Below are 27,166 nucleotides of genomic sequence, written 5' to 3'. Positions count from 1 at the left end.
TGATCTTCACCATCTGTAATAAAGCAAAGATCAAAAGGTTTCACTGGAAGTGGCCCAAGGGTACTTCAATGGCTCCCCCCCAAAAAAAAAAACCCTTAATTTGAGTCTTCTTTAGAAAAGGGGGAGAGATTTGGGCTTTCCTCCCCGTGAATCCTATGGAGAACGATATTAAGATTTTTATGAGAGAATACAATTTCTAACCTAGTACAAGCAAAAACTCTTCATCTTAATTTTTTCAAAAGAGTAATTGTGGCTGCAGGCAACATCCTTTCCAACAGAGGTTAATAAACAAGTGACACATTTTAGCAGCACTAGGAGAAATTTATGTTAAGGCTAATTAAACACAGAAGCCAGGATGTGATCTTTTTAATGTTCTCCTAGACACTAAATTCAACAAATTACAACTGTTTTATATTAAAAGTCATTTGTGTAGCTAGATATTCTGGGAAATGTCATTTCCTGACAATAACAAATGGCTCATACATCTTGATCCTTCTCCTTTGAAAAGTGCCTACAATCTTAGAAGTTCATGCAAAAAATCAAAGCAACCTATTCTTCATTTGAGAAGGTCATGCCTTTGCCAAAGAATAACGGCTTATGAACTCCAAGCCAACAGCGTCAAAATGCACACAGTGGGTAATTCCTGTCTCGAAATGATTGAGGAAGCAACAACTACCTTTGGTTTTTCAGACTGAATGCTTAAAGCAGCAGCGTCAGCAGCATCACAGAGATTAGGTTTTTCTGAATTAGCTGGTCACTAGACAGGCAAAGTAGATTCTTAATAACATCATATTAAATATGAGGTGAATAACCTAGAATTATTGATAACTCCAGTGTTTCATTACCAACTGACTCCCTCTCAAGCCTAAACTCTATAGGGGTGGCAATGGTGAACAAAAGAATGATTATACTACTCCATCAAATTACTAGTTTACTCTTATATGGTGCTTCACACTGATAAAGTACTTTCTTATACATCAACTTATGGACTGTTATCAAGGGTTATTAACAAGGATTGTTATCCCAATTTTGCCAATGAGGAAATGGTGATTTGGCGAAGTTAAGTTCACTAGTCCATGCAGTTAGCAAATGGCTTAAGCCAGGACTCAAAAACAGGTCTTATACCATCAAGGCAGAGGTCTTTCCAACAAACTGTGCTTCTCGTACTGTTAATGTACGGCTCACACAGAAACCATACACAAGTCTTTCTAAAAGAGATTCAGTGGAAGATTGATGACTAGAGTAGAAAGTCTGATTCCTTGTGCTAAAGCTTAAAAGTTTAAAATGCTTTTTAAAAAAACTACTTTGGGGACATTGTGAGTTAGCGTAATAAGTCATTGGCAAGGAGAAGTAATCAAGTTACCTCTCTAGGCTGCAGAATGTTAGAGCTCCTTAAGAAATCTATCCCTGCTCACATCATACATAAAGCTTTCTTAGGCAGGGACTTAGTCTTTGCTCAGCTTCATGATCTGACAGCTATTTGCTCATCTACAGGACCTCATTTAATTGAATGGATACTCTTTAAGTATGCCACCTTGTTCAATCTGACCTTACACTAGCAAGTTGGGCTCTTGAAATTTTTGATTATGTAGACGGTGCCACACACAGGCAAGAGGAAGAGGTATTTTTTTCTCCTGTTCAAAAATTTATTTTTTTTTAAAAACACCCCTTTTTTTAGGATCACTTTCATCACTTTCATTGCTTTCATGATACAGAAAACTATCAGATTAAAGGGAGTTCATCATTTGCTGCTGTATCATGGTGAGTACTGGGAATGTATGAGTTCAAGCAATCTGGATCTCATGAAATCCATGTAAGTTATAAAGGAAATCTGTAAACACGAACTTCCTTTCCCCCTTAAAACAAGAGGTTCGGGTCATTATTGTTGCATGAAAACTCTTCAAAGTGGTGATAGACAATTCCAAGATGACCAGTGAATTACGACTTCTGCTTCATTTGGTGTGGCAGCTCATGATACATTTCATTTCTGAGGAAATGCAGTGTGTGGGTATATTTCTCTTTACATGCCAACTATGTTCCTGAAAAGTTGTATTTTTTCTTGTTACAATTTCAAACACTTCTTTTTATAGTTGAAGGAGCTTGCTACTTGAGGGAGTCTAGTCTTATATACTTGGGAATTATGCACACTCAAAGAACATTTCTGGAAAGCTAATAATCACCTCTGAATTTAAGTGACTCTCCAACTCAGTTTCTTCCATTTGGAGTTTCAGTACAAAATCGAATTCCTACCTCATAAGTGTGTTTGTGGACCTTAATTGGTTAATGCCTACCAATCATGTCAAAGATGACAAGTGTTAAATATTCTGCTTTCTTTTGCAATCTGTTTTGTTTTGCTTTTGTGAAAGGACTTCCCATAGCACTTCAAAGTGGCAGCTGAGGCAGAAATAGAATAAATATGCTTTTGTTGCCAAGTTACTGCCTAATTTTTTCTCATAGTCTCACTTAGGGAGTCCCAGTTACTCTCTGGGGAAGGAAGATATTATTACTGTTTGGGGCAGTTGCTGAATTTGAGACTGAGTCAGAATGATGAAGGCACGAGAAAGGCAATGAGAGGGCTGGATGCCTGGACAGAATAGCAGTAATAGGAGACTGACTGGAAATGGGAGGAAAGAAAGAAAGTAGAAATGGGGAGAATAACTGATTGAAGATGAGGGAAGAGAGGAATAGAGTAAGTAGAAATGGGGAAAATACTTGCAAGACTCTCTTCTGGACATTTCTTTTTTAAAATTACATTTAGTTGTGTTTGTTTTTTTTTAATTCTGAACTTAAACACCAAAAGAAAGGCAGAGGGAGAAAAAGAGAGAGGAAAAAAAACATTTCCACACAGAGGGCAGAATAGAAAATTACAATCACATATGGAAAATCTAAATCTGTTGTGTGTGCTTTTTTTTAAAAGGTATACAAAAAATTTTAACATGTTGCTTTCAAAGTTGTCCTGCTTGTCTGTATTTCCTTCTGCCTTCTTTTTCTTTGCATTAAAAAAATGCTTCCAAAACCCTCTTTGCTTTGATTTTTTTGAGGGGAGGCAACTCTATCAGTATCTCCTCTCTTCCCATCCCACGAAATTAAAAAAAATTATTCTTTTGTTAATGAGTAGGAAAAAGTAAACAAAACAAATTCACCCATTTCCCTGGGGGGAGTGTGAATTGAAGAGGCATAGTATAGGATTAGAGTAATGAATGAGAGTGATACAAGTCAACATATGGTTTTTCTTCTTAAAATGCCGTAGAAAGGATGAGCTTTATAGCTCCATACTCTAAGGGCAAGTTCAAGGGATTTAGTTGTAAAGGACTTTATGGAAAGATGAAACATCTTTACCCTCTTTTTAAAAAAAAATTTAGTTGGTCTTAACTCTGGGAAGAAGTTTGAGCTTTTCCATGGGCTGGGGTGTCCTTTTACAAAACAAGAGCTTAAGGCAAGGCAGAGATTATAAATATGGTTGGAAGGGGCACTAATGAAGCAGAAAATAAATCAGATTTTGTTTGGCAGATTTGAAAGGCTAATAAATGGTTATCTCAGGGATCTGTCTTTCTTAACTAAGGCAAGGAAATTAAACTGAGATTGTGATTTAAGTGCTGTCAATACAACAGGAGATATTTGAACCTGCTTCAAGTGACTTAGTTCTTCAAAAAGCAATTATTTCCCTGGTTACATCACACCAAACCTTTAAAGAGACAGGGATACAGGATGCATTCATACATTATTCCAAGTGTCTAATCTTTAGAAAAACAGACAGCAGAAGCTGTGACAAACTGCCATGCTTGTTACTAAAGTTAAAAGATTTTAGGATTGGGTAAATGCTAAGAATACCCATTATGAATAATGGTTACTGACAAATGTGAAACTGTAATAAAAGTAATAAAGTCAACATCTGTGTACCAACCACATGCATTTGCTGAAAAGATGACAAAAATCCTAACTAAGCATCCTACCCAGAAAAAGAAAAAAACCTCTTCAGATCTGTGGTGTACACTTAAGCATCTACTTGTCACTTCCTTGATTCCAGCACCTAACAATATTAGGGAAACTCACCTGTAAGCAGATCGCCAAGTTAACTCTACAGCCAAATGATGTACTAACAGCTCGTGGATGGAGACCCAGATCTTTAAATAATTTTGAAAACGACTGTGTGAGGGCGATTCGAGGGCGTTCTTCTGCCACGACCACACACGTCCGTACGCGGGACAAGTCCAGTCCTCTTGCCTGGGAATGATAACAATGGCATTGATTGATAAGGCAATCTCACACTTGTGTATTTCCACGTAAAACCATAGATCCCATTACTTTGCAGTGACCAAAGAATATAGCAAAGACCCAGTGCCATATGGTCATCTAGTGTTGTGCTTTTCATGGGTTGCTTTAGGACTGAACTGACTACCTGTTTAAAACATCTATGCTGACATTTGGAACTGAAAAGATGATATAAAAACTGGGGTATCATTGATGTGGGCACCCTCTCCATCAAAGCAGACCAGGCTCAGAAAGGTTAAGTGACTTGTCTATAATCACACAGCTAGTAAGTGTCAAGAGGCAAGACTTGAATGGAGTTCTCCTTGACTCCAAGACCAGCCCTTTGTCCCTACCCTGGGCTGCCTCTCTGAAGTAGTAACACCAAACACCTTTTCTGAATAACTGCAAGGTCACCAGAACAGCAAGTGAGATAGACAAAAATGAATGCTTGTGGGAAGGTAATTCAAGACTGGCAAAAAAAAAAAAACAGGAAAAGAAGTCTGACGAAATGTTTGTGTGTGAGTCCTTACAAGTGTGAGTCTGTGCGGGCATTTCTGAGCATGTACAAGAGAGAAATGCAAAAAAATCCCAACCCACTGGATGTAAATAGGAAACCAGACATTTCCAATGACTTCATAAAGACAGATCATGCATTTTATGTCCTGTGACCCTTGAAATACCCTATGATATATTCCCAGTGATTAATCACTTTATAGTTTTATGGTAGAATATTTCTGCATTGGATGAGGTCCAGTGAGCAAAAACACCAGAAATCAGAGGAGGAGGAATTCGAATGAGCCAAGCAAAACACTTTCGGTGGTAATGGTTGGCACAGCTCACATTGAGAGTAAACAAAGTTTTTGGATGGCATCCCAAAGAGGAATGACCACGGGCACTGACGTATGTTGTCTGCTGGTATGAAAATGAGAGACAAAGAGAAGAGAACTCCTCAAACAAAGTCAGTCTAATTCTTTCCCTTCTATCATTGCTAACAAATGCACTTCTGACGGGAGCAAAGAGAATTCAAGATAATGTGGACACGAACAGGTGTAAATATGTCTGCCTGCATTGTTTTTACTTGCTATATTAAACTATTATAATGCTAACACATATTTATGTGATAGTTTATAGTTTGGAAAGCAATTTCCACACAGCAACTCTGAGAAGTAACTAATGTAACCCTGTGGCTTTTGTGACAACGTAAATCTCTCCTGGTACTGTTGTTTTCGAATGTGTATCTCCTTGGTCTTACACTGAACATTAGGCTTGACAGAGAAATCTGTTTTTATATAACCAGACAATGCACTCTGCTTTACTAAGGTCTTAGCTTGGTGCTTCACTGTCTCATGGAAGTGACAGTGGTTATCTGAAGTCTGGGCCATTTATTTCAGTACAAACTCAGGCAGGTCTTGCCAAATTAGAAAGGCCTCGACTCTGAGACTCCCATAGACTATGCCCCTGGTCAGCTGTGTTAGGACCAGCTAAGTGTGAGAAGGCTTGTGACTGGAAAACTGGCAACCGAATAATCAGCTCTTTTGGCTATAGTAGTCATAAAGTCATCCACAGAAGTGTTATACTTAGTGTCAGTGCAGAAAGTACTCATATTGATGGCCTCAGAAGTGAAAGGAAGTAGATTATATGCTCCCTCCCCACTCCATATATGTCATATCATACTATACCATGTACCAATTATTACATAACACAGTATATACGTATGTGGTTTTTGATTTGTTCTGGACCTGTGATTTGATTGGTTGGAGGAATTTCAAGTCGATGAGCACTGTAACTAGGTCTTAGAGAGTTGTCTGAGGGGCCCTTGAGAGGTTAAGTGATATACCCCATGTCACCCAACTAGTATGTGTCAGAAGGACCCAGGTCTTTATGACTCTCGAGCCAGGTCTAATGCACCATACCATGCTGCTTCATATATATACAATACAGCTCTCTGAAATATAGAATCAATATAGGGTATGTAAATATGTTTTGTTTATCCATGTACATACATTTGTATATATGTATCCACATATAACATGTATTATACATGTAATATGCATGTTACACACATAACACACACCTATACATATGTATATCTGCATATGTGTGTATATAAAGTGTAAAATTCTTTACATAATTTGATATTTTATTTCTCTGTTCTGTCCATATGTAATTCTGGGGGGCAATGGACTAATAAGGTTAGATAAGTATGTATATACCAATAATATTCTCTCTATGCATACACATATAAACCACATGGTATTGTGTTTATATACACACACATGTATACATGCATGTACACTATATAACCTATAGTTATGTGAAACACATGTTTCTATCATGAATGATGCTTAAGACAAAACCAAGGGAATACATAATATACACTAGAAATGTCAGAAAGGACTCACTTGTGTGGACATTTTAATTAACAAGATCAGTAGAATGAAAGGCACCATTACCTAATGGAAAGTGCATTCTTGCCTCTACTATTTTAGTTTAATAATGCATGTTTATCAGTTACTTCTACTAATATTAGACACTGTCCAGATGTGAGCAATTAGATATAACATGTGAAGAGCTTTAAGCTATAATATAGTTACCATTTACGCCTAACTAGTTCCATATTTAAAAATAAGTTAATCAAAAGACATCATTTCTCAGTTCAGTTATTCAGTGTTCTGGATTTTATCTCTGTGTTCTATGACTATTCTTGGTTTCACGGAATAGCTGTGGGGAGGGCATATAGACACGAGAATTTCAAACTCTGAAGGTTCACCCTGTTTTTAAAAATGCCCCCAAATATGGCTGACTTCAGGGGTGTAAACTCTAGATTACTGAATTTAGATATGATAATGAAAAACTTAACATGTATTTTATAATAGATATTTGAAACAAGTTGATATTTGAATTTTCCATGACAATATAAAGTAACTAGGGTGTCTTTGGATTAAATGAAAAAAATGGTATTCTCACTTCATGTTAAAGATAAAATGGAAATTGAACAAATCGCCTTCTTTGATTCTTTAAGTGAAGCCCAGTGAAATTTAAGAAATAATCATTAGTATTCTTTGAAATATTAGTCTCTTCACATCTATCTATACACACTCCAGATGTAAATCCTATAAATCCTTAAAGAGAACTATATTTCTCCTTCCTTTAAACCTTTACCAAATGAAATCCTACCCATCCTTCAAATGCCATCTCCTCCACATAGTCTTTCTTGATCCCATGTGCTAGAAAGGATCCTTCACTCCTGATCTCATGACATTTTGCATCTCTCTTATACTTTCACATGATACACACAATTAATTTGCAAATGAATTTTCTCTCTCTCTCCTTCTAGACTGTTTCCCCCCTTCCAGACTATAAGTAATGAGAGTCCTTATTTGACATTGTATGCCACTCAGTACCTTGCTCAGAACTTTTCACATACTATGGACAGAAGGACTAGTTGTGATCTCACTGATACGATGAACTCTTGGGCAAAGAAACTTCCCATACCAATTCAAGTCAGTACTTTCTTGGCACTTCATGGTACTAAAAAAAAAAATTGCCTAGAGCATAAAGTAGAGTAGTTATGGGACTTGTCCAGAGTCTCCATAGCCAGCATGCGTCAAAGGTGGAACTTCACTCCGGTTCTCCCTGGTTTCAAGGCTGGCTCTCTGTCCATGATGCCTGACATCATTCACTCACATGAAGCAAAGGCACACCTCAAGCTTTCAGAAGTTATAATGAAGAAATGAAGCCATGATTCTGAGTATTTCACAGATCCAGGGATCGGCCATCCAGCCCTTAAGTCTACTTTGTGGCAGTGAGGTGAGAGAAATTTGGGGAAAAAAAAGCTTAGGTGGTCCTCAAAGATGAGTATTTCTAATATCTTCTGTGAAAATGGTCTTGGAAGCAGCAAGTGATGGTATTCTGGCTTTTATGAAGACTCCTGTTAGTTTTACCAAGAAATTTCCAAGTTCTTCCATAAATATAATTTCTCTCCTTCAATGACTGCAATCAGGAATGTTCCCTGTCAAAAGGGTAAACAGGCAAAAGATACCCTGGTGCTGCTGAAAGGGCCTGCCTCTTCTGAAAAAAAGAGGTGGGATTGCTTACCTTCAGTGATTCTGTCTGTGAGCCTAGTCCCTTGGTGCAAAGCTCCATGACTGAGTAGGAACAGAAAGTGTCTCGGACTTTATACTGACTCACAGCAAGAAGCCATAGAGCAGGATTAGTCTCTAGCTCTGAGGGAGGGATCAGAATAGACTGGTGTCCTGAATAAACGCTGTAAAAACAGAAGACTACTGGTCAGGAGAGGGCCAATTCTCTATAGATGGTTTTCTTTTAGTTTTAAAAAAAATATTTTTAAACATTCATTTTTAAATTTTGAATTCCAAACTCTCTCTCTCCCTCCCTCCAGTGCAACCTTCATCCATTGAGAAGGCAAGCAATATTTTAACACATTTATACATGTGAAGTCATGCAAACACATTTTCATATTAGTTAGGCTGCACAAAAAGAAAAATAAAGTGAAAATCTGTAGACAGCTCAAAGGCAAACTGAAAGGAGTGTCATCATCTGATACCCAGAGTCCAGTCTCAGACCTATGGCTAACTCTATGTAATCCTGAATAAATCATTCAACCTATATGCTTTGATTTCCTCAACTGTAAAATGGGAAGAAAAGCATCTTCCCTGGACACCCCACAGACAATTGCATATGATGATGTTTCTGAAACCCCTTTGAAGGTTTACAGGTCAGGTATTGTCATGATGTACCTTTATTTAAAAACTAATATGCTATTTGGCTTCTCATCTTCTGAACCTGCTTTATTATCTCTGCAAACCAGTCTTATTGGAGCAGGAAGGATGTCATTTTGGTGGAACTCTCACATTTGGTGGTGTCTATGGTACCAGCAAAAAATGCTAAAAATATTGGGGAGATGGAAAATTGCCAATTATTTTTAAGTCTACTTTTGAAGGGTTGATTTTTCCTCTTTCCCCAAACTACAGCAAACAAGCTAGCTAAGAAGGATCAAGGAGTGAGACCCAGACTTGCACTCCAAAAAACAAGTTTTGAGAAATGAAAGAAAATATACAGGCACTGATTATGTTTAAGAAGTCTGGACTACCTACTGCACCCCCAGCACAAAGAAATAGGCATTAGTTGTCACCAAATGAGGCTCCACGTTTGCTCAAACTATACTTTTTACAAGGTTTCTGGGACATCATGTCCTAATGTCAACAGCTTCTTTTCATTATGACAAAATCATCTCAAGTCAACCACCTTCTTCCAATTGTCCCAGGCAGGCAGACACATTTTTTTCCTTTGCTAAGGGTTACTTAAGAGGTAGTTTCCTGTTATAAAGAGTTTCAGGGGTTAAGGTAGTAACAGTGTATGGCATCATTAAATGTCAGTGTGCAATACCCAATTTTATCACAGTATGATCTAGACTTTCTAGCTTTTAGAATCTCATCCAAGAGAAAAAAAAACTGATCAGAAAGCATTTGGTGAATGCATCTGGCCAACAAAAATTCATTCATTCATTCATTCATCATTCATTCATTCATTCATTTTAAAGGTAAATGTCACATGTTGTAGGATTCAAACTGAGATGTAGATCCCCATCCATTGGTCTTTTGAACTACCCTTGGCCCACAGAAATGAAGCGATCCAGCCAAGCTGCCACATAGGTAATAAGTGGCAGAGGTTGGAATTCAAGCTGTCATTTGAGCCAAATCTAATGCTCTTTCCACTACATCTTGCTTCATTGATTATTCTATAATCTAAAAATTGTCTAATCACACACACACACACACACACACACACACACACACACACACACATACACATCCTTATTTGTCCTTGAATGACACTCAGCACCTTGCTCAGTACTTTTAACCTATTATAGATGGAGGGACTAGACCTATGATTTCATTGATTAAATTGCTCTCCCTTCATTTACTATTGAGATGAGGAAAAAAAATTCAGATATTGCTCTGGTGTATTTCAAGACCTCTAAAGTAGCCACTACTTGCAGAGGCTATGTGAAAGCAACCAAAGACAAATTTTAGGTATCTTTTATTTTAATAGTAGAATATATATTTTGTTGAAACTAAGTCTTCCTTTAAAAGGCTATTCAAGGTACAAAAGAGAAATAACTGAGAAGACCATAAATCAGAAATTACAGTGTTTGGACAACTTCTGAAATGTAAGAAATTAGGAAAAGAAAAAATTAAAAGCAACTCTCCTTCCTTCCTAACTCCCTGGCATCCAATTGAACAAGGTGATTTGTATCTTTGATGAACGTCTGCAACAAATACATATTTAGTCAAAGCCTAGCCTATAAGCAGTAATTGACTATATCTCTAAATTCCTTTTAAATATATTAAGGTGAATGAAATGTTTGTCATTTAAGGAAGTAATTTCTGTCTAAAGGGAACAGAAATAAATGTTGCAAAACTAATCCTGTTATTACATGTAAACAAGCTCTTTATAATAAAAGCATATCCTGTTTTCCCACATGCGGTTTGTGAAGCAATTGTATTCTGTTTGCCTTCATGGTTAAATGACAGTTGCTGTTGGCTGAGCTCTGCTGTGGGTCCCACTTTAATCCCTACAAAAGCCTGTTCTCAGTGGACTTGTTTTAAAATTCTACTTCTTTAAAACAACAACAATTACAAGAAACCTTTTTCCAAATGGAAAATAACATACTGAATTAGAACCTTGTTGATAATTTGGGGAAAGTGAAAGAGAAGAACTGAGAAGGACAGAGGAGGATCCTGAGATGGATGCTTCAGGTAACATATATGGAACTAAGAGATCTTTTGCATCTCCTGGGTCAGCAAAGGGCTTTTTGTGACTTACTCATTTAAAGAAAATTTAGAATATCTACACATTAAATGGATTTAAAATCTCTCCTTCTACCCTAAATTTATTTCTCCCTGCCAAAGGAGGATGTTTTGTGGTTTGTACAGATAGTTTGCAGGCAATACAAGGCACTTTGGACTCTCAGCCTAAACTGGATTGGGAATTAGAAAGCCTTTCCCATAAATCAAGCATTAAATTGGATTACCTCTGTGAAAAAGGGGTGATCTAAGAGAAGAATAGGAATCTAGGGATAGTTAGGGTCTTTAACTCAGCTCTAATGATGACTTTCTCCCTGGACCCAACTAAACTTACCTAGCCACAGGGGGTGCTCGGAGGATTAGTCATAGCTTAAAAAGTACTTGGAAGATGAAAAGTACTAAATATTATTAACTGCATTTTAGTTGAGTATGTACCCATCATTAAACTTGCACTTGCTTTTGTGAAATATCCCTTCTTGTCACACTTGCTTAGCTGGCAAGGATACTTGTTTGGAAACAAACAGCTTATTTTTTTCCTCCCACTTGAATCTGTGGTGAAATGACAGTGCATAATTTGTTGCATCATGGTTTCTCAGTAGGCAAAGAGGTGTTCATGTCAGAAACAAAACTGAGACTTCACAGTGGGCTCGGGAAGCACACCATCCCCTCCTTCCTCCTGGCCACTGTTGTCTTCTCTGTCAACTGGAGAACATAGCTTAATGCTAGTTACGTGGAATAGTAGAAGCACCAGGCTAAGAATGAGGAGAATTGGTTCTCTGCGTGGTTCTAAGCAAGTCACAACCATCTTTTTCATCTCAGTTTCCTATCTGGTCTACTGCACAGGGCTGTTGTCAGTCAAGAAGCATTTATTCAGAGCTCACTGTGTCAGGCACTTGTTAGGACACTCATATAAGATAATGGATGTGAAAATACTTTCAGAACTACAAAGTGCCCAACAAATAAGAGTTTGCATTAAAATCAAAAGGACTTAGATGAAATCAAGTGAAATTCTAACATATACCAGTTTAGAGAAAGTGGTTATCTGGCTTTCACTGAAAATAAACTGAAAGTGAGCGCTGCACCCAAAGTGTGCTGACTGTCAATAGTAACTAGGTTAATGGAACTATTAAGCCTTAAATCTCCATTGAGCTTTTGCTGTTACTAACACTTCTGAAAAATTCAGAGGAAGAGTAGTCAGGAACCCCTCACATAAAATTCTATGGGGAAAATTGACTCAGGAGGGATGAGAGAAGCTCAAGAATGAAATTCTGACTAAACGAACACAAATGATTACAATAAGGGAGAAAAGACAGATACGGATGTTCAGTGAATTCACTCACAAAGACATGGAGATTAGAGAATCAAGACTAGGCAACTGAGGGGGGATAGAAGAGTATCATGGTCCTAGAAGAATAGTAAAAAACAGAATTCCAAAGCTCAGAATGAGCCGGAACTAATGATGAATGACAAGAACAATAAGGGCTATTTTAGTTATTCTACTGGGGCAAGAGGAAGACCGAACAAAGCGCAGGACCATGACTGAAAATGGATAGGATAATCGCAAAAAAAAAAAAAAGAACTACTCAAGTCTTTATTTTGCATTCTGTGGAGAATGCTCTTCAGATTGGGAAGGACAGAATAAAAATGGTGGACAGGAAATTGAAATCCAAGATAAGTGATTGTTTAACTGCTAAATCTGATGGTCTTTTCCTTAGTCAATATTTTTTGACCTGTGAAGCTTTTGATACTGCCAGCCTCTTCAACTGAGATCCTTTTTTCTCCATTGGCTGCCATGACACTGCTTTCTCCTGGTTCACCACTTGGCTGACTGATATTTTTCGTCTCATTTATTGGATCTTTTTCCCCTGACACGCGTGTTTCCCCAGTGCTCTGAACTGAACCTTCTCTTCTCTTTTGTCTCTAGAAACTATCCCTTGGAGATCATCCATTCTCATAGGTTCAAGTGTTATCTCTCCATCAATGACTCCCAAACCTAGACAGCCATCCATAATCTGTCATAATATTTTCTAGTTACACATTGATAACTGCCTGGTAGATATTTCCTCTCTGGGGGGTGTTCCTTGGCATCTCAAATTGAATGACCAAAAAGGAACCCATTATTTCCCTTTTCACAACCTACTCTTCTCCTCTAAAAGGCTGCATTTGTGGACTTGACTCCTCTCTAGCACCCAGGTAACCTTGGAGTCTTCCCTGACTCTTTCTTTTTCCCTTAACCCCATATACATATCAATTGTCATGCTTCATAGCATAGCATCTGTCCCTTTCTCTTCACTAACACATTAACAACCTGGCTGAGGCACTAATTACCTGTAGCTTGCATTTCTATAATAGTCTGCAAATTGGCCTTATTGCTTCCAGTCTCTCCCCTTTCCAATTCAGTTGCCAAAATACTCTTCCAAAGGCACACAACTGACCATGTTATTTCCTAGACTTCCATTGGCTTCCCATTGCCTATAGTATAAAATATAAACTCCTTAGCTTTGGATTGAAAACCTTCTACAATCTAGCTCTCATCTCCCTTCCTATCTTTATTTTCTACTATCTCTCTCTCTCTCTCTCTCTCTCTCTCTCTCTCTCTCTCTCTCTCTCTCTCTCTCTCTCTCTCTCTCTCTCTCTCTCTCTCTCTTTCTCTCTTTTTAGGCAATTGGGGTTAAGTGACATATCCAGGGTCACACAGCTAGTAAGTATCAAGTGTTTGGTCTGAGGCCGGATTTGAACTCAAGTCGTTTTGACTTCAGGGCAGGTATTCTACCCACTGTACCACCTAGCTGCCCCTCTACTACTTCTCTTCAAAAACTACATTCCAACCAGATTCTGGAGGCTACTAGTTGCTACGTGAATTTGATACCTCATGCCTCTTATATACTCAGTTCCTACCCTGGAATATCACAGTCTCCTCAGCTCTACCTCTCACAATGTCTGTCTTCTTTTAAGACCCAGCTTAGATGACATTTCCTCTGTGAAACCTTTCATGCCACCCCATGTTAGTACTATCTCCCTGTTTAACTTTTCACATGCTAGAGGCAGAAGCTAGGTGGCATAGTGGACCTGAGGTCAGAAAGACCTGAGTTCAAATATGGCCTCAGCTACCAGTTGTGTGACCCTGGAGAAATCATTTAACCTGTCTGCCTCAGGATCCTCAGCTGTAAAATGGGGATAATAATAGCGTCTACCTCCCAGGATTGTTCTGAGTATCAAATGAGACGATATTTGTAAAACACTTGGCACGGTATCTGGCACTAATAGATTCTTGATAAATGGACGTTTCTTTCTTTACTTCTTCCCTTCAACACTTATTAGTGTATATGTTGCCTTCCTTCTCTCTCTCATTCCACCCTCCCAGTAGCATGTAAGCTCTTACAGGACAGTGACTGTTTCTATTTTATCTTTGAATCACCTAGCCCAGTAGCTCACACATTTTGGGGGTGAGGGGAGAATAAGCACTGATATAGCCAGCCCTACCATATGCCAGGCATTGTGCTAAACACTTTATACATATTATTATTACCTATATCACTTGATCCTCCCAACACCCATGCGAGGTAGGTACTATTATTATCACCATTTTACAGTTAAGCAAACAGCAGCAGACAGGTTAAGTGACTTGCCCAGGATCACACAACTCATTAGTATATGAAGCCAGATTTGGATTCAGGTCTTCCTGAATCCAAGCCTGATGCTCTGTTTCCTGCACAACTCACTGTATTTAGTAGCGTGACAGGGATCTGTCCTTCCTAACTTTGTTTTGTTTTAAAATAATTTTTCACAATGACTTGGATAAAAGAATAGATGACAAGCTTATTAAATATGGCAATGACTCAAAGCAGTGATGGATACAGTAATATACTATATAATTAATTAATATACTATATAAAAGAATCAGATTCCAAAAAAAGGATCTCATCAGGCTATGACAGAAGACCCAATTTAATAAGATGAATTAAATAAGAACAAATGTAAAGCACTATACTTAGGTGCAAAACATTAATTGCACAAGTATAGAATGGACAAGCCATGACCAGGAAGCTATTTGTGTTTGAAAATACCTGGGAGACTTAGTGGACTGGAAGTACAATAAGAGTTGAAAATGTAACCCAACAGCCCCCAGAGCTAAGGTGAATAGGCCACATTAAGAGAAGTATGATGTTCAGAAAGAGCAAGGTGACAATCCTGCTGCAGTCTAGCCTAAGTCAGGTTACATGGAGAGTTCTGAGAGCTCGGTTTCTTAAGGTCACTGTTCTGAGGATCAAGGGTAAGAAACTGGGGGAGTATAGCCTGAGAGGAAATGACTTGTTGGGGTGTTTCTGTGTGTAGAACAATGGAGAATATTAGCAGTTTTAAACATTAAAGTTTGTAAAAACCTGAGTTTTTAAGTTGAAGGACCATTTGTAAAAAAGGGATGAGAGTTGTTTTGCTTGGACTCAGAGGGCAGAACTAGAAAAATTGAGAGATGTTACAGACAGATTTGTGATCCTAATAAGGACAATCTTTCTAAGAGAGTTGTATCAAAGGAGAATAGGTTTTCTGTTTAGAACAGATATCCTCTGATGTTTCTTTGAATTCTGAGATTACTGGACTCTGAGTTTTTCAGTAATAAACTCTGCTATACAGAGGACTCAAAGAAAGGCTGGGACAGGCTTTATAATCAGTCCTTCCTCTTCATTTGGGGAACTAACACATTTACCAACTTGCCTATGACCCTGGCTTTGTAAAGAAAATTTTTTTTAAACTTCAGAAGCAACCATCTTTTCACATGTGGTAGAATTCCCAAAATTCTTTTTAGAGTCTGAATCGCTTATAGCCTTAGAAAGCAAAAATCCTCCTTAGCTTGCATCATATCATACACAGGAGGCTTAATGCCACCATGGTGTTACCTCTGCTCTTGGGGTCACGCACACTGTACCAGGTCTTTTCTACTTCCAATCTTTCCCTTGTCTCCCCCTTCCCCCCTTTCCTGTCCTAAATGAACACACACTAGTGGTTCTAACAGTGATCACCACACCCATTTATTTTTCCCCTTGTGAAAGCTGTTGTTGGCCTTTAGTGGATGCCTGCCAGTTCCTATACCTGACTCACATTCCAACATGGTCACTACCTTTCTCACAGAAGGGAGATATAGAAGGATAATAAACTGTCTTCTACCAGGATCACATCTAGAATGCTAATTACTGAATTCAGACCCTTGTCCTGGTTTTGGGCAAGGATCTTTAATAATGCTGTTAGAAGGCAAATACATAATGAATCCTCATGGAGCTGGACATAGACAAATGCATATCCCCTTTCTACAATGTTAGGAATCTGACACTCTGCAAAATTACAAAGACCAAGAAGGGGTGACTTCTGATTTCAGCAAGTTGTGTGTGTGTAAGCTGCTATGGAGTTTCTCTGAAGGAGGCCACAATTTTCTCAATCTTACTTTGTATATCATGTATAGAACTCAAGTAAAGTGCTAGAATAGCTCCAGGACCAGCCTAGAAATCGATACCTCATTGTGACTTTGAATGAGACCCTTTCAGAAGACTGCAAGCTGGTGTGTTAACTCAGACTCAAGCCCTAAGGCAGCATTATTAAGCAGCAACAAATTGGAATAATAGAAAATTTACTTCTGTTGAAAGGATAATAAGAGAACAATTTCTGGGTTGAAAATGGGATCATATACCAAGGTAATAGGGACAAGGTCTAACAAGCATATGCTTTATGTATCTCATAAATCATAATTATGCACCGGGAGACATTATACCTCTTATCATTTCTGAGCTAGTTACGAGAATTGGAACATAATATTTTTACTAATACAAAATTTTATTCAGTATCCATTTGTGAAAAAGGCTTAACCATGGACTTAATTGGATTGCCTTGTATGCTCTTTGGAGCAGTTCTATTTTAAATAGTCACCCTCTCACATCAAAGATTGTTACGTTTTCAGGGCTAGGTATCAAAAATGCTTAATTAGTCCTCAGTTGAATTTCTTAGCTGAAAGCTAAAGCTGATCATATTACTCTATTTTACCTTCTCCCCAATATTTACACAGGACTCCAGAATTTTCTCTTCTAGCTCCATTTCCTTGGTTCTTTTCCAGTGCTATTAGATTCAGTTCAATTCCACAAACATTTACTAAATGACTGCTTTCATATAAAGCATGATGGTTCAACATGAGCAACTAACATTAGGAAAAACTAAGTGAAGCTGACAAGGCACAAGATATTCCACCAGCACCTTTGAGAATGACCTCAGCTATGAGATGGCTGATTTAGTCTTTAAATAAGAGCTCTTGCCTATTTCCTACCTGGGAAATGAAAAACCTAAGACATTTGCAGAATGATAGGGAGAAGTTGGAGACTGACTCTTTAAAGTCTAGTTTTCTAGAGCCAGGACTATCTCTTATCTCTTCTGACACAGTGCTTTGCATACAACAGGTGCTTAATAAATGTTAGTTGAATGAATTAATGAATTATATTCAAGAACACTTAAGAAATCTATCTTTCTATATAGATATACATACATACATATATGTAAATATGTGACTAGTGATCAAGGTAGAAATGCTTATTCTAGGAAACCAAAAATCAATCCTTGTAACAGAGTATAAACAGAAAGTGGGTCATAAATTTGCTAATTACTGTTTCCTTGCTGTGTATTTTAGTCACTGTTGGGTCTTTGGCATAATACATATCTTGCCTAAGCATAGCGAGATAACACTGACAAAAAATTCTTGTATGCTTCTGAATAATCTATTGTTTTAGAAATTTCAAGGCTAGATGTTCCAGGGCCATGCATTGAAGAGCAGGGATGCTCAAGTCCCAATCTCCACTCTTTTGTAACTTCATTAAAGTTCCATTTCTACAGAGACTTTTAGAGAACAAAGGGACCTATAACTATTATACCTTTCTACTGGCCCCAAGGTCACAGTTTTTGAGCAAAATATGTTGCTGTGTTCTAAGAGGCACCATAATATAGTCAAAAAAGCATGAGCTTTAGAACCAAAAGCGCTCAGTTTGAATCTTGGTTCTCCTGTTTACTACTGCTTATCTGAGTTTATGGGCAAAGCACTTAACCTCTCCTGCTGAGGCTTATTTCTGCCATGTGTAAAATAAAAGAGTAGGACTCAAAAAAAAAAAAGAAGAGGGTGGGCAAAATTTAAAGCTACCATGTACCCCCAATATAAAATCCATTCAGTGATATTTGTTTTCCATAGTGACTAAAACCAAGAAAAATACAAAAATAGTCCTGGCAGTTTGACCTTGCCTCATCTGCTCATTTTGCAAAACATCAGACTTATAAGTTTGCTGGGGAGAAAAGTTGTTCCACATCTGTTCTGTGGGTTTTGAGATTCGTTGGTACTTAAACCAATGAAGACAGCAAAGCCTTATAAAATCAGAACTGCTGTTCTGATTTTCTCATCAAGAAGGCCTACATACAGCTAAGAGTACTTTGGCTACTCTCTAAAAACCTGAATGTTTTAAGCTACTTCCCATGAAATCATGTATTATTCATGGCACTAAAACACCCTGGGCTATAGAAAAATCTCTAAAATATTCCAGTTACTCTAGGCTGCTTGCTCTTTCAAACTGTGTAATTGTTCTAACTGGAATTTCTCTGGTGGGTACCAGAGGAAAAGGGGTACCTGTGTTTTTCCTTAGAAATCAGAGGAGTCTTACCTGCAGAGGCACCAGAGGACAAACCCAAGCCCACAGTAGGGGTCCAAACAGATAGCCACTTCTCTAGAGGGGTAAAGTTCACACTGCAGCTTAATAGAACGGCAAAAGGCACTAGTGGCCGCATGGGACATCTGTAAGACAAAAGAGCAATCAACTAAAATCACTGCCTAGTAATAGGAGGCCTTTCAGCACCTGGGACAGTGACACCAAGGGCTGGTGTGGGGCTGTGCTGGAGTAGTGGGGCTGAGCTATTATTATATCAGATGATAACATCTGGAAATACATCCCTGCTTGATGGGTTAGTGAATCAGTGCTTTGCCATCAGCATCATGTAACTGGCATCCACACACAGATATGTCCTGGTACCCAAGGGAATGTCAGTTGGGCATAAGAGACGAAGCCTTCACTATAACTTCATTTTCCCTTAGGGGACAGTGTGACAAAGTGGAAAGACCCCTAGATTTAGAGTTTTTCCCCCATAATTTGTTTTTTCTTTTAAATGTGTACCAGACTGAAAGGGGGTAGAACAGCGATTGTCTCTTTTCACCCCTCAAAACTTCTGTTTATCAAGGTGGAATGGGAGAGAAATGTACGGAAATGTGTTTTGCTACCTCTTGTCACCTTAAGCAAAATCAATTTACCCCCTCTCAGCCTCCATTTCTTCTTCTGTAAGATGGCTATTTTATAGTGTTAGTGTGAGATAATGGGATTTAAAGCACTTAGTCAATTGTTAAGTCCTATATATTTGGTATTGCTAAATATACAAAGACCAAAGATCTGAACAAACTTTTGACAAACTTTATACAGCAAGAATCAGAGTAAAGATAACAATCTGGTCTTATTATTTAAAAAATTTCTTAGGTATTGTAGATCTGGGTTTTTTTTGATAAGCAATCAACAAATTTCCTTTTCATCTATGACCTGTCCACTCTTCCAGAATAATGGAACCATGTTGATGGTATTTTTCTTAGGCTTATTAAAGGCTTTAGTGGTACAAAGTAGAAAGAGCAACCATAAAGCAGATTTCTAAAAGTCTCTAAATGTGAATAATCTACAAAGTCATATCAAATGTGATGTTTTTATTTACTCCTCTAAAGAAAAAAAAATGAAAATGAAATGGAAGTTAAAAAAGGGGATTAGACTAGATGGCCTTTGACATCCCCTTCTAAGTTCTGGGTCAAGGATCTTACGATCCCTGCTTCCAACATCACCATTAATGTTGCACCTGAGGACTCATTCTCAGCCAAATCCATAATTACATTCTTGCCACAAGAGCCTCAATCAGTATATGATACGCTCTATGCATAGCAGACAAACACTGTAATTTACACTCAAAACAATTAATTTTCTTGGAAGAGGCCATCTACCCAGCCAAGCCAGATGGAAGGAAAAACAAAAGAGAAAGGGGCAATATTAGGACTGTAATTGTTTACTGAATTTAAAGCATGTGCCTGATGTTAAATGGAAAGCAGAATTTTATTCAACATTTTAAAATGTCTACATGGTTGAAGGCACTGGGTACTGGGAATGTAAAGTTAAAAAATGTCACAACCTCTGTCCTCAAGAAGCTTGTCATCTGATAAAATAAGACATTCACATAAATTGTCCATAATACAGGGTGTCCCAAAAGTCCTAGTGTAGTTTTAAACTATTAAAGCTTAAATAATAGAATGTTTAGCATGTGATAAGCACATGGGAAAGGTCAAATGTGGAGATTTGGAAAGGGAGGGATCACTTTAGTTTGAGGGGCTAGGAAGAAGCAAAAGATATGAGCAGGCAAATATGTAAAGTAAGTCTGTTCCAAACGTGGAAGACTTCAAGTAAAAATGTTCTATGATAGAAGTGGGAAAGATGTGACAGGGTTGGAGAATAGATCACAGTCCAATTTGGCTATTAGTGTAGTTTGTGAAAGTATTGTGAAATAAAGTTGGACATGTAGGTGGAAGCCAAGTTGTGGCAGTCCTTGAATGCCAGGCTAACAATAGTGTGAATGACAGAATGCCATGAGAAGAACCTAGAGATAGGGAAACCAATTATGAGACCATTATTATAGTCCTACTAAGAGGTTATCAGGGACTGAATTAGTGTGAGGGTAGTAGGAATGGAAAGGAAAGGAAGGGTAAAAGGACTATTTCAGAAATAAAACCAATAATATATGTCACCCTCTTGACAGAGAAGAAAGAATCAATGAGAATGCCAGAGTTTTGAGCCTTAGGAACTAGAAGAATAGTGGTATCACCAACAGAGGGGCAGTTAGGGGGCAGAGTGGATAAAGTTCTAATCCTGGAGTCAGGAAGATCTGAGTTCAAATACAGTCTCAGTCACTTAACCTTGTTTGCCTCAGTTTCCTCATCTGTAAAATGAGCTGGAGAAGAGAATGGCAAACCACTCGGTATTTTTGCCAAGAAAACAGAGTCACAAAGAGTTGAATATGACTGAAATAAATGAATAACAACAACAGCAACTATGAAGAGAAATAGGAAAGAGGGGACAAGTGTTTTGGGTGAAATGAATTCTGATTCCCAGGCCAGTACTTTTCCAGATGAACTGCTAATTAACCAAGCTTACTCTATCTTAATCCATTCTTACTGAAGTTGATTTTTTTTGGTTCTTCCCTTATGTTCTCTCCTGTTGAGACAATTTTGAGGTTTTCACTCTGCCAGTCACATTAGTTATCATAGGTTAGTTCCACTGGGCACACCTTGAATTCAAAGTTTTTTGGTATTTTATAACAGATAATATATCAAACTAACAGTTAGAAATGTGAGCCTGGAACACAGGAGAGAAATAAGGGTTGGAAAAGGTCTCTCCATTGCATCACAGTACCTTCTAATGAGGCACTTACTATACATGGCTAGATTCTAGGGGAGATATGAACACAATTCACTGAATTACCACTGATGATAGTTGGCATTTATATAGCCCTTGAAGGTTTGCAAAGTGCTTTAGAAGTATTACTTATTTGATCATCACGACAATGTTGGGTAACATTATTATCCTTATAACTGCAATTGAGAAAACTGAGGTAGAGAGACATCATGACTTATTCAGAGTCCCACAGTTAATAAGTGTCCAAAGCTGAATTTGAACTGAAGTCTTCCTGATTTCAGGTCCAGTGCTCTATCTGCCTGCACCATAGATTTGTCCTCTCCTTTACTTACAACCCTTTGTAAGCTTTCGATAGACCCTCAGTAGTATATGATCCTATGTGAAACATTAGGCCCCTAAACAAACACAAGAGCTTCATGAGCCTTGAGAGGCATGCAGGTTGTGCTGAACATAAAACTCTCACCTTTACTCCAGCTAGCATTCCAGTTGTGGATACACTGAAGTCAAGGTAAGCCAGTGTATCCGGGTTAGAAGGTTTGTAGATTTGGGCAGGCCGCTTCTTTGGCAAATCATCTGGAGACCAAAACAGAACCTTTAGCATGTCTTGCTTAAATTTTGAAACATTCAAAGAAAAGAGATTCAGAGATAGAGTATTTCAGCATCAAAAGTGATCTAAGCAGTCCGCTGTAAATGAGGACTGATGGATTTGACTGGTTTCAATCCTTACCTGTATCCAGTATGGGGGGCCACGTTCTGACATCTACTGCTGCTGCTGCCTCTCTGGATCTTAACAATTTGCATATTAGTTGTGTTGTCATTAAACAGGCAGAGCGACTCACCTAAGAAGCAGGAAAATGACAAGGCAATTAGCACCATGCATATCCAAGGACATAAAGTCAAATCTAGATCGATATCAGAATGAGTAAAAATCAAATTAATAAGAAAAGTTAATAATAGTGAGCATTTAAATAGTGCTTTAGGGTTGGCCAAGGGCTTTGCATCTGTTAATGTGTAATCCTAACACTAACCCTGTGAAATAGATGCTATTATTATCAACCCCATTTTACAGGTGAGGAAACTGAGATAGAAGTTAAGTGACTTGCCTGTGGTCACACAGCTACTAGTGACTGATAATGGCTTTGAACTTACGTCTTCCTGAATCCAGGTCCAGTGCTCTAATCACTACATTACCTAGCTGCCTCTAATAACAAATATTTAATGAATATTTCTTATGTGTAAGGCACTGTATTACCTAAATATTAGGATTGTTGTGGTGGAAAGGTCACACACCTTTATATTTATCAACCAACCAATAAGCATTTATCAAGTGCTTATATATGTGCTAAAATAGAAGGACAAAACCAATACCTCATCTCCTAATGGAAAACACTTGTATAATGTAAGTATGTGCAAGATACAGAGAGAGAATGGTAAATATTATTGGAATAACATATAGCAATGGTGTGTGTGTGTTTTTACATATGTGTGTGCACTCCACATAATGATAGGTTTTAGAGATAAAAGGCACTTTTGAAATAACCTAGTCTGACCCTTTCCATTTAGAGACGAAGAAACAGAGATAAGTAACTTGTCTAAGGCCACCCAAAGAGTAAGTAACAGACCGGGGATTTGAAACCAGGCTCTTTGTCCTCCAGTGCAATGCTTTTTCCATTCTCAGTGATAGGTCTTATTTTCTAATATGAACAAACCAGAGCTCTTATTAATGGATATAGGTTAAGGGGAGCAATTTCTTCCCAGTGGAGACCCAATGTAAACATGTTAGGGTACAGTATGGATAGGAAACTCATCATGGGAACTCCTCACTCTATCAAGATCAGAGCCAATGTAGAATATGGGAACCTCTTTCTCCTTGGGACAGCACGTTGTTGTTTAGTCGTCTTTCAGTCATGTCCAACTCTCTGTGACCCCATTTGGCATTTTCTTGGTAAAGTTACTGGAGTGGTTTGCCATTTTCTTTTCCAGCTCATTTTCCAAGTGAGGAAACTGAGGCAAACAAGGTTAAATGACTTACCCAGGGTCACACAGCTGGTAAGTGTCTGAGGCTGGATTTGAACTTGGGAAGATGAGTCTTCCTGACTCCAGGCCTGGCACTCTATCTTAGCTGCCCTGGAACATCACCTCTACTTCTTATTTATAATCCATCATTTCCTTCAAAGCATAGCTCAGGAGCAAATCCTCCAAGATGCCTTTCTTAATGGCCTCAGGTGTTAATGCCCTTTTACATTCTTAAAATCATTTTGTATAACTTTGTATGTGTTTTTGCATTATATCCTCTTGGTAACATATTTGAGGGTGGAGGCTGTTTCCATCTTATCTTAGTAAACACAGGCCTGGCAAAATGCCTGATTTATACTGGGGGCTTAATAAACGTTTGTTGAATTGAACAGAATTCTACCTGACAACTCACACTCTAAAAAGGACATATGAATGAATTGCTCCCACAGGGAAGGAAGGGGCTATTATTTTTTTTTTATTATTATCTCTATATTATTCTAAATGTCATCTCCACCTGTCAGGCAGTAACTATTCTTTTGGTTATCCAAAAGCTGTTTAAATTTGAGATAGTTTTCCTTGCCCAAGAGATAAAGCTGCTTAGCTATGTTTCCTTAAGAGCAGATCTGACCATGTGATTCCCCTACTCAATCAATTCTATTGGATTCTTATTGCCTCTCGGGTTGCCTCTTTTAAAACCCAACACAACCTGGCCCCAACCTATCTTTCCAACTTCACTGGATGTTATTCTTCCTCCTGTACTCTGGGAGCCAGCTACATCGGTATTCTCTCTGGCCATCTCTCATGTATGAAATGTACCGTGTCCTCACCACCACCTCTCCTCTTTTTAGATATACCTCAAGTACCATCTTCTACATAAAATCTTTCCAATCCCGCCCCCATGCTTTCTCCTAAACTTCCCTGTATTCAGCTATCTTGTATGCTATCCTCTCTATATTTTCACATGTACTTGGTCTCCCTCCCCCGTAAGAATCTAAGCTCTTTGACAGTGTTGTGATTGTTTCATTCTTTGTACCTGTGTACCCAACACCTTGCACAGGGTCCTGTACATAGTAGGAGTTTCATAAGCATTTGTTGATTAAGCCCTGTTGGCTTCTCTTCCAAAAGATACCAAAAATACCCTCTTTCTTCAACTCTTACCTTCTATCTGGACAGAAATATTTATCCACAGCTGACAAAGTGAACAAGATGCTATTGAAGTCTCAGAGAAAACTTCTTTAAGAAGTGTTTCCTCATGTTATCATGCCCAGTGTGGCTCAGACACAGAGGGTCCAGCTGGGCCCTCAGTGCTACTTGACAAGCCTTGTACTGTAACCAACTTATGATCTCATTTCCTAGAGTGACTGACTACTCCAGAATTTTCCCTCTATTTTCAAGCTCCTGAGTGCATCTCCACTACACACTTTTATAAAAGATAACTTAGTTTCCTGTTTCAATGAAACACAAGCTCTGTCAAATCTATCCCTATAAACTTGGCATTATCATCCATAGTCTACTCCTTCCCTCTGGTCAAAGAAGTGGTATCCTTAGTCTTCTTAGGTTAGCCTCTCTCCCTGTCTGTTCTATAATGTCTCTTTCAGAATATTGGTTCCAGCAACCATATACTCCACTCTGACATGTACCTTAATTTCTCTTCTGACACATAGCTGGAAGGGATATCTAACACAGTGGATACATGGCAAAATCAGAATTGAAAAGGCCCTTGACGGGCCAAAGCATTGAGCTGTGTCTAATAAGATGAAATTCAGTAAGGATAAATGTAGTCACCCTTGCCTACCAAAAATCAGCTTCACAAATAAAAGATGGGGGAGGCATGGGTAGACAGCAGTTGTACTGAAAAAGATCTGGAGATTTTAATAGACTGCAAGCCCCATGGGTGACAGCAGTATGATATGACAACCTAAAAAAGCTAATGAGATCTCGGGCTTCATTAGGAGAGACACAGATTCCAGGAATAGAGAGGCAAAAGTTCCATTGTGCTCTTTCCCTGTTAGCCCTCACACAGAGTGTTGGATTGAGTGCTGGGTACCATTGTTAAAGAAGGACATTGATAATCTGGAGAACATCTAGGGGATGGCAACCAGGTTGGTGAAGGGCTACTCTGTGAAGGAAGGATTGCTCTGGTTCCAGAAGGCACACCCAGGAGCAGCAAACAGAAGTTGTAAAGAGAGAATTTTTGGTTCAATGCCAAGAAAAAGTTTCTAACAATTAGAGTATGCCCAAAGTGGAATGGGCTGCTTAGAAAAGTAACAGGTTCCCCCTCCTAAGACATCTTTGACCAAAAAGCTGGGTGACCACTTAGCAGGCAGGAAACAGTTGAGAATCCTTTCATGAATGGTTTGGGCTAAGTGACCCTCAAGGTCCCTGCCCAATCTCAACTTCTGTGAATTCTTTGTCTCCTTTCTATCTGCCTGCAAACAATTCTCACTAATCTGAAAAGAAGCCTTTTCTGTATTCTCCTACCTCCATGTAGCCACCTTTTCCTTCAAACTCCTTGGAAAAAGTCCCTCACCCCTCTCTGTTCTCTCCAAACCTTGCAACTTGTCTTCCACATCACCACTCTACTGAAACTGCTCATTCATAGATCACCAATGATCAGTAATTCCAATGGCCTTTTTCAATCATCATTCTAGTTTGGCATTTAAAGTCCCTCACAATCTGGCTCCAACCTGTCCCTTCAGATTTCCTTCACATTACTCTTCCTCACACATACTACATTCTAACCAAAATGGCTTCTTGTACATGATATTCTGTCTCCTATGCCCACAAGTTCTCTCTTTTCATTGCCACCTCCTGGAATCACTACTTCAAGGCTTAGCTCAGCTGCAATGGCCTACATGAGGCCTTCTTTGATTCCTTCTAGTTGCTAGTGGCCCCATAATTACTTTGTATTTACTTATCTTTATACAACTATCCCCCTAGCAGAATGTAAACTCAAACTCTGAAGGAGAAACAGGAGATTGCATATTCCAGGTAAGTAAAACCATCACCACCTCCCAAGACCCAGAATTCAACAGCCTTGGATTCTCTCCAAGACCAGACCACTGGTCCTGCTTCTAAGCCTGGACCATACAGCCATCCTTGAGGGAAGATCATTATATAAGGGGTCCACCTTCCTTACCACCACCACCAACTGCAACTGACAGCTAGGTAAATCCAAAAGAGGTACATCCTGCCCCAGGAACCACTGGTCCTGCTTCTATGGGAGCTGCAGGCACAGCTATTGAAGACCCAGTTCTTACCCTCAAATTCCTTGGCATTGTCAAATGGTCTAGCATCAGATACTGATAAGATTTTATCAGTGGAAATGACATCAAAAATGGCTTTGCCACTGAAGATGCAACTTTCATAATACACACAAACTATATATACATATACATATATAAATATAAAATGCAAACATATATGTATATATGTGTGTATATATACATATATGTATATATACATATATGTATATATACATATATGTATATATACATATATACATATATGTATATATGTGTGTGTATATATACATATACTACATATATATATATATATAAA

General features: G+C 38.4%; 1 protein-coding gene across 4 annotated transcripts in view; it reads right to left on the bottom strand.

The window, feature by feature from the left end:
* The window catches only part of DIP2C (disco interacting protein 2 homolog C), a 592,419-nt gene that overhangs the window by 61,119 nt on the left and 504,134 nt on the right, over positions 1-27,166 (bottom strand). For all 4 annotated transcript variants that reach the window (XM_020990358.2, XM_078152493.1, XM_078152501.1 and 1 more), the window contains 5 exons: positions 22,317-22,428; positions 22,053-22,162; positions 18,761-18,891; positions 8,350-8,518; positions 4,054-4,224 (listed from right to left, as the gene is read on the bottom strand). In XM_020990358.2, coding sequence (XP_020846017.1) covers positions 4,054-4,224; positions 8,350-8,518; positions 18,761-18,891; positions 22,053-22,162; positions 22,317-22,428 — 693 coding nt within the window. The remainder of the gene's footprint in view (positions 1-4,053; positions 4,225-8,349; positions 8,519-18,760; positions 18,892-22,052; positions 22,163-22,316; positions 22,429-27,166) is intronic.

This window comes from Phascolarctos cinereus, unplaced genomic scaffold (assembly GCF_003287225.1).
Source record: "Phascolarctos cinereus isolate Bilbo 61053 unplaced genomic scaffold, phaCin_HiC Scaffold_1;HRSCAF=81, whole genome shotgun sequence".
Taxonomy (NCBI): Eukaryota; Metazoa; Chordata; class Mammalia; order Diprotodontia; family Phascolarctidae; genus Phascolarctos; species Phascolarctos cinereus.
Note: the sequence above shows the minus strand (reverse complement) of the source record. Positions and strands in the feature narration are given on the sequence as shown.